This window comes from Lepidochelys olivacea, assembly GCF_965140295.1.
Source record: "Lepidochelys olivacea isolate rLepOli2 genome assembly, chromosome: 22".
In the NCBI taxonomy this organism is placed as follows: Eukaryota; Metazoa; Chordata; order Testudines; family Cheloniidae; genus Lepidochelys; species Lepidochelys olivacea.
The window spans coordinates 21010125-21025644 of record NC_140432.1 but is presented as its reverse complement, the minus strand read 5'-3'; the positions used below and the strand labels follow the sequence as shown (position 1 = coordinate 21025644).

Below are 15520 nucleotides of genomic sequence, written 5' to 3'. Positions count from 1 at the left end.
GAAGGTGAAGAGAGACTAACAGTCTGCAATAATACAGCCCTTCCTGCCCTCATCACAGGCACTAACTGGCTCAAGAGGAAACCCACTCCGCTCTTTGATAAGGTGGCAATTTTAAACAGGATCAGGCACCAGACCCCCATCCCAGAGTGCAGAGCAGGAGAGAAGCTGAGAGCATGTTTCTTTGCTTCTGAGGAAATTTTGAGGCCCTCCCATGTCCTTTGATGAAATCCACCAACCATAAAATTTACTGCCTTTTTTTTTTTTTTTTTTTTTTGATAGCAGCACCCCTCCAGCCGGCCATATTGGAGGTTGGGAAATAAAGCAGCTCTAAAATGATGTGGGTCTTGGAAGTAACCCAGTGCACCTGAAAAAGACAAAGCCAAACAACAGCAACAAAAACCAGCCACAATAAACACCAAAATCTTCGCCATACACAAAGGTGCTTGAAAATGAGCAAGGAGCCTTGGGTTCTCCGGCCCACCTTGTGCCTCACTGGGCTCAGCTTGCTTGTCTCTCTGGGTAAGTTTCTACTGCCCATCTTGCATGCAGGCATCCGACAGGGACCCAGCAGCCCACAGCTGGGGAGCACCATCCTCATTAATGCAGCTTCATCACCCCCCAGCATAATCCTGGGGAAGGGACGTGGTGGGAGCGTGAGGGACGGCGGGTCTGGCTGCTGCTGATGTGGGAACTGGGGACAGAGAGTGGCTAATGTGCAGTTTTTGTTGATGTTACAGATGAGACAGTGACCTGTCTGCAAAGTCGGCTCCGGGCTTGCGTCTGCATCTCTAAGCTAGCCCGTGTAGCTTTCTGCAGTCTCTCCAAGCGCACCTGCTGCAGGCGCGATAGTGTCTGGCACAGGTGGAATGGCTGGGGTTGTTGCTCCTTTGCTCAGATCCGGCAGATTGAGAAGCAAAGTGTCTAACGTGTGTGGTGTGTGTTTCAATGCATTCGAGGGGCTGCCCTCATTTTGTTGGATGCTGGTGGGGAGCAGGGTGTGTGGCGTGCTGGGCTGTTGGTCTCCGTTGCTTGCCTTTCTGCCCTGCCATGGAGCCAGGAATGTGTGTCAGCAGCTTTTTGTTTGTATTGATTCCCTGCAAGCAGGAGACTGTCAGATTAAAACATAAGTAGTGTTCTGGGGGGCAGGGGCGTTGCTCTCAGACAGACTGGGAAATGGAGGAGAAAAATGACAGCAACTCCCCATCTTCAACGACTAGGAATCCTGCCTGTCGTTTGCTTTGGAGAGGATGCGTGTAATGCCGCCTCCCAAGACTGGGGGAAAGGGGTGTAAGGGGACAGGGCATATGGGACAGTGTGGAGATCCGGGAAGGAAGCAGTCCAAAGCTATCAGCAGCAGGGAATCAATGGACTCCGCATTAGCAGGGCTTCCGGCAGTGCCCACCAGCTCTGGGGAAGAAGCCTATGTTCCACGCTCTGATGTGTGCATGGGGAGGAATACAAGCGTTTACACTGAGGAGCTGAATGTGCCACGTGTGTCGTCCCCTGTGTCCTCTCCCAGGAGCCCTTAGCTGTGACACTGTCAGACCTCAGCCAGGTGACTAGCGCGGCTGTCACAGCCCCCTCTGCTGACTTCACCGAGAAAGCCCCAAAGGAGACTCGGTATGGTGTCCTCTCTCCCCCGGTCCTGGGGGGTGGGGGGGTCATTGGAGGTCGTGCCTCTGAGAACCCCGTGGCCTGACGTGCCCAGAGACCTGTGGAGCAAAGCATGGGACAGGGCTCCATGTCCCAGCAGGGCAGGTTGCCCTCAGAGTTATCGGACGGGGAAAGGCAGTCTCAGTTTAGGATTCTCATCCCCATCGCTGAGTGACGGTGTTCACAGGCTGGTTAGGGCGTCAGGCTGGGCCCACATGTGCTGAGTCTGCAGCCGTGGCCTGGCCAGAGCCTACAGCGCTGAATGCACCTGGCAAGGTTTTTTCTGACTGGGCCTAAGCTCACGTTGCAACACTGCCCAAGCCCCTGGGCAGGTCAGCTCACGGCGCCCCATAGAGCTGAGTTGGGAAGACGCCTGTCTGACAACTGCTGGAGTGGCTGCTGGAGTAGCTGGAGCAGTGCAGGATGCTCTGTGCTCAGGTGCTGTACTTACCATCTCCAGCTTCCCCCTCCCAGTCAACATGGATCCCCTGGGCCTCGTGCGAGGGATTTTTTCCTCCCTCCCTCTCCAAGAGGCTGGGCTGAGGCTCTTCCCACAGCCTGGCAATCAGCCAGCAGGAATCACTCCCCAGGGCATATTTCCTGCCCGGGCTGGCTTTCCCCAGCACTCACCATGGTGTTCTCTGAGCATCCCTCTGGCAGCACGGCTTGTCGCAGCAGCCCTGACTTGGACTGGCCCGGGCTGGGTTTGTACGTGGTGTGTGCTGTAGGGTATTTAGCTACGGAACTGCTATGGCTTCAATTTTTGCATACGGCACCTTTAAATCTTTAAAAGCGCCATCTGCAGAAGCAGGAACCATTTCCAAAGGCACTGGCTCAGAGGAGACTGCCTGCCCCATGGCGCTCAGCTCTTTCAGATCTCCCTTTCGCTGCAGTCCATCAGCTCTAGGTCTTCTCTTCACATGTGGGATTGAGGTGCCAGGGCTCAGGTTTGGATCTCGCTTTTCTAAACTCCGTTCGAAGGAGCTTCTCAGCCTTCCCCAGAGCAGTAACCTGGAAGGATGCTACAGGGCTGCCGATTTGGTATCTCATAGTGATCAAATGTGCTCATTTTACAAGACAAAAGGTTTTCTAGCTGCCACTGCTGCAAAACCCAGCTGTGCACCTGCCTCTCCCCCCAGCACCAGAAACTAACTGGAAGGGAACAAATTAGCTGGCTCAGCTACAACAGTATCTCGGTCAGCAAGTTCCCACCACACGGTGTCATTGTGAGAGTTCAGCGACAGCAACGTTTAGCACAGCAGTCGAAGCCGGGATGGTCCCGCATTGTCAGAAAGGCCCTGCTCAGCCTAGGCAAGCCAGCTGTCTGCTACCCACATGCAGCCCGCTTCCATGAACCCTGGCCTGTTTCTGGGTTCCAAAGACGACTCTTAGTGATGCTGCCCTGGCCCCGTGTGAGGTCAGGTGGGGCCCCCAGCCCTGTGGGCCGTGGCAGCCCGTGGGGGGTGTTGATGGGGGAGGCTGCAGAAACCCAGCTTTTTGTGTGGCTGAGCTGGGCACCCCCCTGCTGAGCACAGTCCAGGGGGGCCAAGGCGCCTTGGCAGACACGCCTGGCAAAAGCCTGAAGCTGCAGGTGCTGAGTGGCTCCTGTCCTGCACCAGCCAGAAATGCCGTAAGTCAGACCCTCCTGCTGGGGCTATGTCCTGGGGGAAGGGGCCCCTGCTTCTTCTTGCACAGGGTCTCCAACTCCCCAGCTGTGATGGAGTGCTGATGCGGCTGCCTCAAGCATTGCAAATGCGGGGGGGGGGGGGGCATATGAATCTGGTGCTGGCTCGGCCGTGCTTGCATGTCAGTCTCCATAGAGCAGGTCTCTGCTGCAGTCGGGAAGGGGAGCTTGAGCCTGGTGGCCCGTTCAGCCCTGGGCCTCTGCTAAGTGGGTTGGGGGGGTGTTTCTGTGACCCAGATGCTGAACCACAACCCACCTGCTCATTACACCAAACCCCGCCCATTGTGCACTGCCCTGGGGTGTGCTGCCCAGTGGGAAAGGCCCATGCCCTCCCCCACATTTTAGCTCCTTGGCCCCTTTCCTGCAGCCTCTTACCCTCTGCTTAACTTCTCAGTGTTCATGTAGCTTATCCTGGTGGGAACGCTGCCAGCTGGGCTCTGCCCCACAGCATAGCCGGGCTCGCTCCCCAACCAGAGCTGAGAGCAGAGAGAGGGGGATCCACCTGGTCCCAGAGCCATCAGATGGCATCAGCCCCTGGTTGCTCCCAGCACAGCCTTGGACCTGCAGGCGTTCTGGGGAATTCAGTGGGGATCCTGCCCTTACAGGCCTGGCAGGGGGAGCCTTAGAGCAGGACGGGCAGGGAGAGTCAGAAAGGAGGAGTGAGTGAGCAGAGGGGAGACACGCAGATCTGGCCCTGCTGTGAGCAGCATGAGCCACTGTGGTCTCTGCTCTCCCCAGTCCTGGATTTGGCCAACAGAGTGGGTGGGACTCTGTCCAGGTGGGGCTTGGCAAGGCGATGGGGTGGGGGGCGCAGGGAGAGGGGGAGGTGTAAGGGTGTAGGGAGCAGGAGGCAGAGGGAGCTCCATGCCATGCTGCCCCAGGGCTAGTTTTCTGCCCCCTGAGCTGTGTGTGTTAATCTCTCCATTTCTGCACTGCAGCGTGGGCTCCATGGCAGAAACCAGCTCTGTCCCCTCTTTGCCTGCAGGAACATCTGGCAGCTCGGCCTCTTTACTGCCAGCCTGAGAGTGTTGCTCAAACACCAGCTAAGGGGGGAAATGAAGTGAATCTGCATTTTCCCCACAGCCCCCAGAGGCCAGCGCTGGCAGGGCTGGTCACTCGTCCAGTGCGTCCTGCCTGGAATGAAATCTGATGAGCGTAGCCATAAATTTCCTCAGCGGATGTGGCACTGAGCCCTGCATAACTGATGCTGCATCCAGGCCTCTGCATAGCTCATTCAGGCCTCTGCATCACAAACCTGATTTAAGTGGCCGTGAAAAGAGTTCACCTGAAGTCAGTGCTGAGTGGGGAAGGGCCAGGAGAGATCACAACGCCTGCAGTGCAGTTGGAGGGCAGCAGGGCAATGGCGCATGGGGCTGAGACAGGTTGCTAAACCAGGCAAGAGGCTCGGATTCAAATCCCATGTAGGTGGGTTATCCCACTATCCCATACACACAGCCTCTCTCTAGCCAAGGACTAAGGCAGGTCCTTTCAGGTCAGCTCTCCCTATGGGGCAGACAGGCCAGTCTGGGATCAAGCTGTGTCTGTCCTTTGTGTCCGAGTCATCGGGTCCGTTGTTACCCTGCCACTGGCGAGGGGAGAGCTGAGAGGTCAGTGCAATGCTGTGGGCTGATTAGCGTCCCTTGGAAAAGCCCCTTTTCCTATGACTGTGTGTTCTGGGTACCTGCCGGTCTCTCCGCCCCCCGGGCAGTTCTGCCAGCAGGCCAGGCCCACAGCACCCAAGGGGTGGGACAGACTTTAGTGCTTGCAATTTTCAGTGTTTGTTCACTTCTTCCTTTCCTCTCCTCCCTCCTGTTTCGTTCCTGTCTTCTGCCCAGCACCCTGTGGGCTGGGCATGGAGATCACGGCACAATCTACCGTCAGTGCCTTGAATGGCACATCCGTGCGTCTCCCCTGCACCTTCAACTCCTGCTACAAAGTGGAGAACAAACAGTTCTCCCTGAACTGGACATACCAGAGATGTGAGAAGTGCAGCGAGCAGCTGGTAAGTACCTCCTGCAGGGGGTTGTGGGCCCAGCCCTGAACCGTCAAACATCATGAGCCAGGCCCCTCAAAATCATGACATTGGCTTAAAATCATCAGATTTACCAAAGTACTAACTTGGGGCTCTCATCTGCTTTCGGAGCCGGCAGGGTCTCGTTTTCAAACTTTTCTCTGTACCAGGTGGGCTGGGAACTTCCTGCCTTAAAAAAAGAGAAAGAAAGCTGAGATTCTCCTGCCCTGGCGACTCCAGGAGCTGGGCTTTAAGGAAAACCCCAAATGTCACTTGGCTTGCTATAAAATTTCAAGAGCTGGCGACACAGATTCAAGTCCCACAACCCTGTTTGTGGGTCCCACTGCTGACTGGGGCCCACTCTGAGGCCATGTTCAGTGTGTGCTCGGGGGAAGCTCCAGTGACTTTGCAGGTAAAACGCTGCAGCTCTGTCCTGTGTAGATGCTGTCTGCGCTGACAGGAGGTGTTCTCCCTGAGAGGCAGCAGCCAGGTTGATGGAAGAATTCTTCTGTTGCCCTCGCGCTGTCTACACCAGGGTCAGGTCGATGTAGCTACGTCTCTCTTGGGGGGAGGGGTGGAGATTTTCACACCACTTAGAGACGTGGCTATGCTGATGTCAGTTCCTAGTGTAGTCCAGGTCTGAGTAAGGACTGAGTAGAAAGAGAGCAAGGCCCCAGGCTTTGGTCCTGAGCGCGTTCCCGGGGGATAAAGGGGAAGGAGGGACACACTGAGTGGGGGAAGGTGTGGGAGGACGGGGATTGCTGATCCAGTACTGGGTCTATCCAGGTACCCAGATCCCACTCCCGTATGAATATTAAAGCCCTCTGTGTCTGGAGGGAATGTCCCATTTCCTGGGAGGTGGCCACTGCTCAGCCCAGCCACATGTAAGTGGGAGTGGGAGGGACTAGCTGGAAACGAGGCAGAAGAGGGCAGAGATGAAGGACTCTGTCCAGGTGCTGAGTGGCTGGCTGGACCCTTGGTTTGCTTAAACTTTCCTGCTATGGCTGAGGCAAAGCCCAGGCAGAAAACAGCCATGAGTGACCAATGCCCTGGCCCCAGCTGGCAGCCTTGCTCCCAGTGCCCTGACCCAGGGTGGCCACTCTCAGCCCGTGATACCAAAGGAATCCCTCCTGTTCCCGCTGGCAGGCCCAGGACCCTGTAGCTCTCGGGGGAGCTGTGTGATTGTCCCAGGGCAGGGTGATCCCAGTGACGCCAGGGGAGCCATGCTCTGTGTGGCGTGTGCCTCGGGGAAAGGAGGAGAGGTACTGTGGTCTCCGACTGGCCCCCCAGGTCTGGCCAGCTGAGCTCTGTGGGCACCAGCATGGGTGTAGCACCCCCTGCGTTCTCACTGCCCTGTCCCCGTCTCTGCCCAGTTCCTGCAGTTCCGGATGAAGATTGTGCACTGGCGGCTGGATCGCTTCGGGAATAGGGTGGAGTTCACCGGAAACCCCAGCAAGAACGACGTGTCCTTCACCCTCCACCAGGTGCAGCTGGAGGACGAGGGCACCTACAACTGCTACGTGATGAACCTGCCTGACAGGCACCGGGGCCATGCCCGCATCTTCCTCAAGGTCATCACCGAAGGTGGGTGCGCAGCTGGCCTTGGCCCGGCTCGACAGGAGAGGGCCGCTGGGGGGGGGGGGGCTGCTGTTTTATATTGAACAATGGTGGAGACAGCAGAGGCCAGAGCTGGCACAGTGTAAGCAGCTGCCCTGCCCCTCCGTCCCAGCCCGCATCCCACAGTGGCTCCAGCTCGCCAGACTGATGGGAAGTTTCAGTGGGGACTCGGGCTCGTTTGGCTGGTGACTGTCCCCAGGGTGGCCAGGAAGTGAACCCCAGCGCTGTCCCTCCTCAGACAGGTTTCAGAGTAGCAGCCGTGTTAGTCTGTATTCGCAAAAAGAAAAGGAGGGCTGGTGGCACCTTAGAGACTAACCAATTTATTTGAGCCTAAGCTTTCGTGAGCTACAGCTGATGCACTCCTCAGACAGTTACTTCAGGGTCTCCAATCAAGGAAACCACCCAACGCCCCCATCCTAGCATCAGCTGGCTGTGGGGCTGGTCCCAGTGTGCCCTCCCCTCACAGGCCGTAGGCAGTGCCAGCCATGGCCCGTGTGATTAATGTGGCTACATAGGGGCTTGCTCCTCCTAGCTCCAGGCCATGCTTCTCAGCACATCCCTGATTCCCACCCATGGCCTGTCTGTGTGTGGGGCCCTGCACAAGTTTCCTCCCATCAGACCCCACATAAGGTAGGACAGGGCCTGGATTTGCCAACGTGGTCCCATTGGTGCTGGCAGGAGCTGCCTGGTTTCCCTGCTGCTCAGACTCCCTCGTCCCCCCGGCCTCTCTCCTCATCTGCCCCTTTCTGTCTCTGCAGTGCCCCCAGAGCGCGACTCCACGGTGGCTGTTATCGTGGGGGCCTCAGTGGGGGGCTTCCTGGCCGTGGTGATCCTGGTGCTGGTAATCGTCAAGTGCGTGCGGAGGAAAAAGCAGCAGAAACTGAACACAGATGACCAGAAAACAGAGGAGGAAGGGAAGACAGATGGTGAAGGGAACCCTGAGGAGGGCACCAAGTAATGGCCCCCTTTCCTTTCCCCCTGTACAGTGTGACCCCTCGTGTGCTTCTCCAGAGCACGGATTTCAGACTCCCCAGAATTACTGAGCATCCCTCATCTACGTAACCAGCCCCGACCCCCAGGAATCCAGGCTTCAGTGGGGCCTGGGGAGAAGACTGCTGCACGCCTGGCCTGGGCTAGGGCTGGGTGGAGGTGGGTGAATCACCTGAGCCTAATGCACCTGTCTCCTGCACCAGGCTGCCGCCTGCTCCCACCCACCTCTCCCTATGAGCCAGGAAGAGCCCTGAGTGCCAGGGCGCTGCCCAGGGCGGGGGCTGGAGCAATCCAGAGGCTGTGGCTGAGAGGGAGGGAGATGGAGCTAGGGGAGAGGGAGGCAGGACCTCCCCGGAGAACTGTGCAGGCGGGGAGTGAGCAGTGGCTTTGGCGAGGGAGAGAGGGCTGCAGCCTCTCAGCGTGATGGGCAATGGAGCTGGGGAGGGGGGTCCAGCAAGCCCTTCTGCCCTAGGCTCTGGCACTGGTCTGAGACATTAGTGTGCTGGCCAGGGGGGAGACTCCTATGAAGGCCAGAGGGTTCTCCTGTGCCTCCTATTCATGGCAGAGCCTCGAGCACAGGGGACCCTTTGCTATGTCAAGTAATCTGATCGATCTCCCTGGAACCCCTCGAGCTCCGTCACCACGGGCCAGTCTCCTCCCCAGGCCCTTCTGACCTGCTCCCATCCACAAAGGCAGCCGGCTCCTATCCAAACTTTGTAATGGGCATTAACAGGGCACCAGCGTTACGGGAAGGCAGTGGGGGCAGGGACACGGGGCAGAGGGCGTAGCACCAATGTTGGGCAGGGGGATCGGGGGTGGTGGGCGTAGCACCTCTGTCGGGAGGGAGGGTGGTGGGTGCCTCTGTCGGGCAGGGGGACGGGACGTTGACAATTCAGTGGAGGCGCCTGTGTTTTCTAGCTGGTTATTTTCTCATCCTTGGCGGGGATTGACACAGTCTAATTTGTTGCCTCGTCTCCATCCTGGCCAAGCCATGTAAAGGAGAGCAGGGAAGTGTGGGCGTGGGACAGTTCGGCATGTGGTACTGCAGGCTGGTCCCAGGCACCTCTTGCTAACTGCCATGAGGCTTTGGCATTGGGACAGTCCTGTCCCCCAGGGACTCCTTGCCGCCTCCTCCTTTTAGCCAGCAACTCCCTCTTGGAAGCAAATGAGCAACTCTGGGCAAATGCCAGCTCTGATTCTTGTGCCCCAGGAAATGAATTCTGAGCAAGACTTGCCTTCAGTGCCCTGCGCTGGTGGGCGAAGAGCCATTGCCAAGAATATAGTAACTGCAGAAGCCCCCTGCAGAGAGATCGTTCCACTGCTAAACAGAGCCATGGAAGCATTACAGACAGGGACGTCTGGGGGGCGGGGGGGATGTCCATTTTTTTTCTCCTCCGCTCTCCCTCTCCCCCGAATTGCAAATGTAAGCCTGCTCCTGGCTTCCCTCGTAGGTGAACAGAGAGTCTGGGCTGCCCCCAGGGAGGGAGTGGGATTGCGCTAGGGGTGTGATTGGAGACTAGTGTCCCCAGGCTGTGCACTGGCAGGGGGTTCGTGTTTTAAACATTCACGTGATAGGCAGGGGAGGGCCTGGCTTGGGTCCCTCAGGCTGTGAGTGCCAGAGCTGGCCACAGGGGGCTTACCCCAGGGATACAGACCTGACTACCTGGAGCCCCAGTGAAGTCTCTTTATGCGCAGACCCTTCTGAGCACAGTGGCTCTGCAGCATGCTGGCCTGGGGCTGTTTCTGGTAGAGGGAGAGAGGCAACCATGCCAGGGTCCACAGGGCAGCTGGGTTAACATTTGGCCTTGGAGAAGAGGGGAGCCGTATCTTTGTCTGCGTTCATGCTTGTTACCAGCCCTTCACAGACTATCCAGCATTCCAGGGCCGGCCCCTGAGCCTGCAACTGATTTTCCATGGGCCGGATCCCAAGGGCCTGATTCTCTGCCTGCGCAAGGACTGGAAACGATGCTGTCGGGCTCTGGGTTTATGTTTCCCAGGCAGAAATACTGACCCATTTTGTTTGCAGTCAGTGCGTGGAGAGGACTCTGCAGGGGTTGGCATGGGCTGAGCATGGGCCAGGGAGCCTGGAACTCTGGCATGGCAACCCTGGCTCTGGCAGATGCCCTCTGTAGCCCTGGGGCAGGCGTTACTTCCCCTCTCTCTCCCTCAGCTTCCCTGTCTGTTACAATGGGGTAACAGCCCTGCCTCCCCGGGGGCTGTGGGGCCCAGTCACCACTCCCTGCTGCGAAGCGGGGAACGCGGGGCTCACACTGTCGACACATTTACTCCTCTTGTTAATGTCACCTGAACACGCTGCCATGGACTGTGCCTTTGCCTTGCCTTCTCCTGCAGGGAGACACAGTGCGAGAAGCAGAGGCTTTCTGGGAGGTGGCCCTGAGCTGCAGTAGCTATGGGGCTGTGTTGTCCCCAGTCATTGCTAGCTAGATGATGCCAATCAGCCCGTGCACTGGTGCTGAACGCTGCTGCTTTGGAGTGGCTTGCTGCAAGGCCTGCTCAGCATGGTGGTGGAAGTGTGTAGCCATGTGTGTCCGAGTCCATATTTGGGCCCAGGCAGCTGAGCCAAAGTTGCTGGCTTTGTTACATTTCCCGGGGTGGGTACTTGTGATGGAAAATCTCATGCTGATGCCTGTAAAATTGAACTTGCTGAGTGGGGTGGGGGCAGGGGGACTCTGTGGGCTGCTGTTGGGAAGGTTTCCGGGGCAACAGTGGGGCCAGGGTGGGGCTGGCCTCTGCTTTCCTTGAGCAACAATGTGATGTAAAACCTGCCTCTTCCAAACTTCCTTAGGAGCAAAGGACAACGTGCTACTGCCAAGTCAATACACTGCCAGTCAGCCCAGCGGGGCGGCATCCTTGCAGGTCCCTTGGGAACCTGCCCTGCTCTGCTTTCCCTGCCTACTTCTGCAAGTGGGGGGTGCTTGGTCTCAGCCCCCAGGATTTCTACGGCTTGCTGGGATGGAGCCTGTTCCTCTTCCCTGCGCTGTGCACAGGGGCTCCACAGCAGCCCAGCCCAGCTAGGGGAGTTTGCTGGGGGGCTGTTTGTTTATTAAAGACCTTACGTACCCACTGGCCAGGATAGCATGGGTGCTGTGAATGGGCAGATTCACTTCCACAGGGGGCTCTGGCTGGGTCCCAACCTTCTGTGCACCATTCTAAGTGCATTGGATTGCAGGAGGTAATGTGGGCTAGAGCAGGGGCTGAGGGGGACCACAACTCCTGGGCTCTGTGTCTGGCTCTGCCGCTCTCCCGGGTACCGTGGGTCTCAAAGGGGGATTAGGAGGCCTGCCTCACAGGGGTAGTTGGGGGCTGCATCCTGATTGTGTGCGAAGCTCCTGGGACCCCTCGATGAGAGGGGCTAGAGAACGGCAGCGTTGGAGCAGTTGTCTGAGGATAACAATGGAACCAGGAGACCATGGGGGGACCTGTCTTTTCATTTGAGGGGCCCCTTCTCCTTGCCCACCCAAGTTTATTCCCCTTTAGCTGCCAGTCTCCATCATGCACGCTTGCTCCCTGCCAGGGCGGTAGCAATGCATGGAACCCCCTGGGGCCGCTGCTGCACGAACGGAGACCCACGCTTCCCTGGGGCAGGGGCTGGAGGGAGCTCAGAGCTCCTCTAGGGGGCTCTGCAGTGCCACCCACATAGCCCTTGGCCTCAACTCTTTGCCCTCCGCCAGTGTTCCTGGCACCCCCATCTCTGGAGCCTGGACTTGGCCACAGCGGGTGCTGTATTCGTGCTGCAGGAGATGCTGTTGCACCCAGGAAATGAAGGGACAGAGATGTATTTGCAGTGGGGAAGCCACCTCCTAAAAGCCTGTGTCCATTTCCTGGCTCTGAACCCTCATGGCTTTCCAGCGGGGATTTTGCATTTCCTCCCTCTGTCCCCGTGCTCTGCCTTGCTATGCATTATCATCAGCTGTGTACAGTCTGAATGCGCTATTTATCTCCAGACTGTTGTGTGGCTTCCCAATCTCTGTGGGGCTTCCACTGCCACACAACCACCCAAGTCTCATAATCTCTCATCCAGTTAAAAAGGCACACAGAGGAGAGCCAGCTGGATGGCAGGTTCTCTTAGGACCGGCGCCTGCTCCAAATTTGGGACGAGAGGCTCCTCCTGGGCCAGAGAGTGACTCTTTTGTGGCCAAAGATCTTTGACTTTGGAAGACATCTCACTACTGACCTTGTTTCTGCCTTTTATTTCCTGCACACATTGTCCTTGGATTGCAATTTGCCAGTGAGTTTGTACAGAATACACAGTGTAGGTCTATCTCTGTATAAATATATACTCATGAAGGCATTGTTACAGGTAGTGTGTCTTTCATTTTGGTTTTGTATCTTCTGATCTAGTTGGCCAGATCTGATGATGTTCTCACCAAAGCCTGCGTGCAGAACGTTTCTGTTGCTCTTTGTACATTTCAAAGCAAAATAAACTCCACCCCACAAATATCAGACTCTGCCCTGAACATTTTTGGCTGCTGTTTGTTGGGGGCTGGGGGTGTGTGTTTTCCACTGTCTCTGATGCTGCTTTGACCCAGATGAGCCGGCTCAGCCTGAGCCTTCAACATTACTGTCTGGCTACAGGAATAAAAACAAAATACACACTTGTCTCCTGACAGTGTGTGGCTGGTCTCCTTCTGTGGGATGTGGGTTGCCAAGGGAAGAGAGAGGCCTGGGTAGTTCATATGTCTACACTTGGGAGTTCCTTAACAACAAGGCCCAGAGACATGATGGAGAGGGACGTATGTAGGGAGTTGCTTGCACCATCTGACAGTCACATGTTGGGGTTTAAATGGCATTTCACTGGTGCCTAGGCCTGTGGCTGCCCCTCTGCATGATGGGTGAACCTCATCCTAAGCCCCAAAGTCTTGTCCCTGGAGGCACAAGGGCCTCAGTTCAGCAAAGTGCTTAAGCACATGCCTAACGTTAAGCATGTGCTTAGGTCCATCACTATTCAGCAAAGCGTGAGCTCATATGCTTGCCTTTAAGCATGTCCTTGAATCTCATCGACATCAGTGGGAATTAGGAAGGTGCTTAAAGTAAGTATGGGCTTATGTGCTTTGCTGAGTCAGGGCCTAGACCCAGCAGGTGCAGCGGAGGGACAGAACGAGATGAATTGCCCTCCCTGGCTAGGCCAGGGCAAGCTCTGCTGACTCTCCAAGTCAGCTGGGGGGCCGAAGCTGGAACGCAGGGGACAGGAAGGGAGGCTGCCAGGGCCTGCTGGCTGGTAGCTGTCCCGCTCGTCCCCCCCCCCGTTCTACTCCTGGGGGGCCAGCCTGGGGGGGTGCAGGAACAGGGACGTATTTCATCTGGGGTTTGCCGAGTGCCAGAGCTGAGACCGAGACGCCGGGAGACCCCGAGGAGCTCAGCTGCTTGGGGGGAAGCCAGGTGGGACAGGACATCTCTGGGACCTGGCTCCAATGCGGGAATCCCAGTTTGGGGGGGGTCTCAACTCCTCCTGTCCTGCCCTACTCGTGGGGTGGGGGGGTCCCTGGCCCGGTGGGGGACAGAGGGAAGGTCCTGGAGGCGCTGGATCCCACTGGCTCCGGTCAGCACTAGCAAAGCTTGTCTGCAATCGACCAGGTGTGGAGACACGCTGAAGAGGCGCATGGGCCTGTGGTCTGGCTTCAGTGCTGACAGAGGGCTTGTAAGAATCCCACCAGCCCCCTCCTGCTTTTGCCTCCTCCCCTTTGGAAAGGAAACACGGCCCCTGGGCTTTGCTGAGCAGGGTTACTGGTAAGGAGAGGCAGGACGTGACCACACAGAGCCCTGATACCACCAGCTGCTTTGCTCTCCTCGCAGTGGGCCCAAACCTGAGTGGTGCTGCACACCCCGCCGCAGCAAGAGCTACCGTTTTACAGTGGGTCACTTGTTTTTTAACCCTCACGTAGTGCCGTCGGGTGAGTTGGGTGGTGGGTCACCCCCAAACTGGGCTGGGGCAGGAAGGGGCATTTGCAAAAGGGCACTAGCCCACCCGCTGGTGCGCTGCTGGGAAGGGCAGACCCTCCCTTTGGAATGGAGACAGGCAGCCTCTGCCGGGCCTTACAATACATTAATCGATAAAAGTGCAGCGACAGGCAGAGCCACAGGGCGGGACAGTGCCACCGAAGGAAGAAGAATGTCGCATGCTATTCTGGTCTCAGGAATCAATCTGTTCCTCTCTGCGCCCTTCTCCAGGGTCAGCCAGTGCAGCCGCACCGGGCTTGTTAGCACTTGGGCAGGAGGTGTCAGGCAAAGCCTGTGCCTCGCACACCAACACGCTTGTGTGTCTGCAGCCCGTGAGTGGGCCTGGGTAGACGTGCACGTGCGCCTAGATGTGTATGTAGGGTAGAGTGTGTGTGTGTGACACTGTGCGGTTGTATGATGGTATGTACATGCATGAATTTGGGTGTGTGTTCATTTGTACATGATATGTGTGTGGGTACGATAGGGCGTGTGCATACACACGATAGGGTGCACATCATGGAGTGGGGTTTGTAGCTAATGCGTGAAGTTGGCATGATACAAACCCTTCCCAAATGCCCTGATTTCAGCCTCTCATGCAGCGAGGGGGCAGGGGATTTATATGCTCACAGTCCAGAGGCATTAGAGCACAGGCCTGTGACCAGCCAGGCCTGTGTGCATGCCATGCTCCCCTGTGCTATCTCTGCCTGACACAGTTTCCTCCACCACAGAGCCACACTGCCAGGATGCTCCCAGCTCCTGCTGTCCCACCGGCCAGGGAGTGAGCTGACAGGGCCTGGGCGCTCCCCGGCCATGCAGGAGGCCATCCGGTTGTGCTACCGCAGGGAGGGGACGCTGCACGGTGGCTGGGCTGCACTGTGGGGAGCAGGGCGGGCGCCTGCATATGGGCTGGGGGACCCAAAGGGCACAGTCACCTGGGGTGGATTCCCTGCGTCACAGCAGCAGTTTCTCAAGAGCTCACCTCCAAAGCCCTCACGTTACCCTGCAGGACAGCAACACGCTCCCTGGCCCTTGTCTGGCTGGATGCAGCATCCAGCCGGCTCAGACACAGCAGCGCTGTCCCTGCTCCCCCCCACCGCTGCTGGGCCAGGCTTTGCTGCAGAATGGCTGCTGCCTGCCCGCCGAGATAGCCATTGCCTATGAAGTGTGCTGGGCGGACACTAAGGAGTTCCCTGTTCCCTTGTGCAGGCAGTGCCCAGTGAGGGCTGCTCCATGGGGTGTGACCCTCCCTGGCTCCCAGGGGAGCTCCTCACACGCTGTGGGGCCAGGCGTTGCCAGTGAGTGGTTCTACGCAGGCTGCTCCCGTGCCCAGCCTAGGCCCCTTTGCGAGGCGGTTGCTGGCTGCGCTAGGCTCCCCCTGAGTGGTGAGGGCCCGGGCTGTCCCCGTGGTTACCTGTGTCGGATCCCACCTGGTACGGATCCCACTGTCAGGCTTCCCATGGCACTGTCCGTCCCTGTCCCTGCCACCCTCTCCATGGTTCAACACCCCTCAAAGGTGCTGGGCTTTAGGATCCCTGCCAGTTCGTGGCTTGTGGTTTGAAATGGCCCCTGGTGTGGCAGGGCCGGGGGTAGCCGGGGGTTAGTTGTTA

At 57.6% G+C, this 15520-nt stretch overlaps 1 protein-coding gene across 1 annotated transcript; it reads left to right on the top strand.

The window, feature by feature from the left end:
* The first annotated feature begins 298 nt into the window (after positions 1 to 298).
* SCN2B (sodium voltage-gated channel beta subunit 2) lies at positions 299 to 12421 on the top strand. Its single transcript, XM_084611672.1, has 4 exons — positions 299 to 519; positions 5173 to 5339; positions 6722 to 6932; positions 7724 to 12421. Exons 1-4 carry the CDS (start codon positions 450 to 452, stop codon positions 7921 to 7923), a joined length of 648 nt encoding a protein of 215 aa, XP_084467798.1. The 5' UTR covers positions 299 to 449; the 3' UTR covers positions 7924 to 12421.
* The last annotated feature ends 3099 nt before the right edge of the window (positions 12422 to 15520 follow it).

Excerpts from the sequence above, each read along its gene's own strand:
- SCN2B (XM_084611672.1), top strand. The coding sequence starts at position 450 with ATGAGCAAGGAGCCTTGGGTTCTCCGGCCCACCTTGTGCCTCACTGGG. Across the intron at positions 520-5,172 it reads CAGCTTGCTTGTCTCTCTGG|CACCCTGTGGGCTGGGCATG; the intron begins GTAAGTTTCTAC and ends TCTTCTGCCCAG. Across the intron at positions 5,340-6,721 it reads AGAAGTGCAGCGAGCAGCTG|TTCCTGCAGTTCCGGATGAA; the intron begins GTAAGTACCTCC and ends GTCTCTGCCCAG.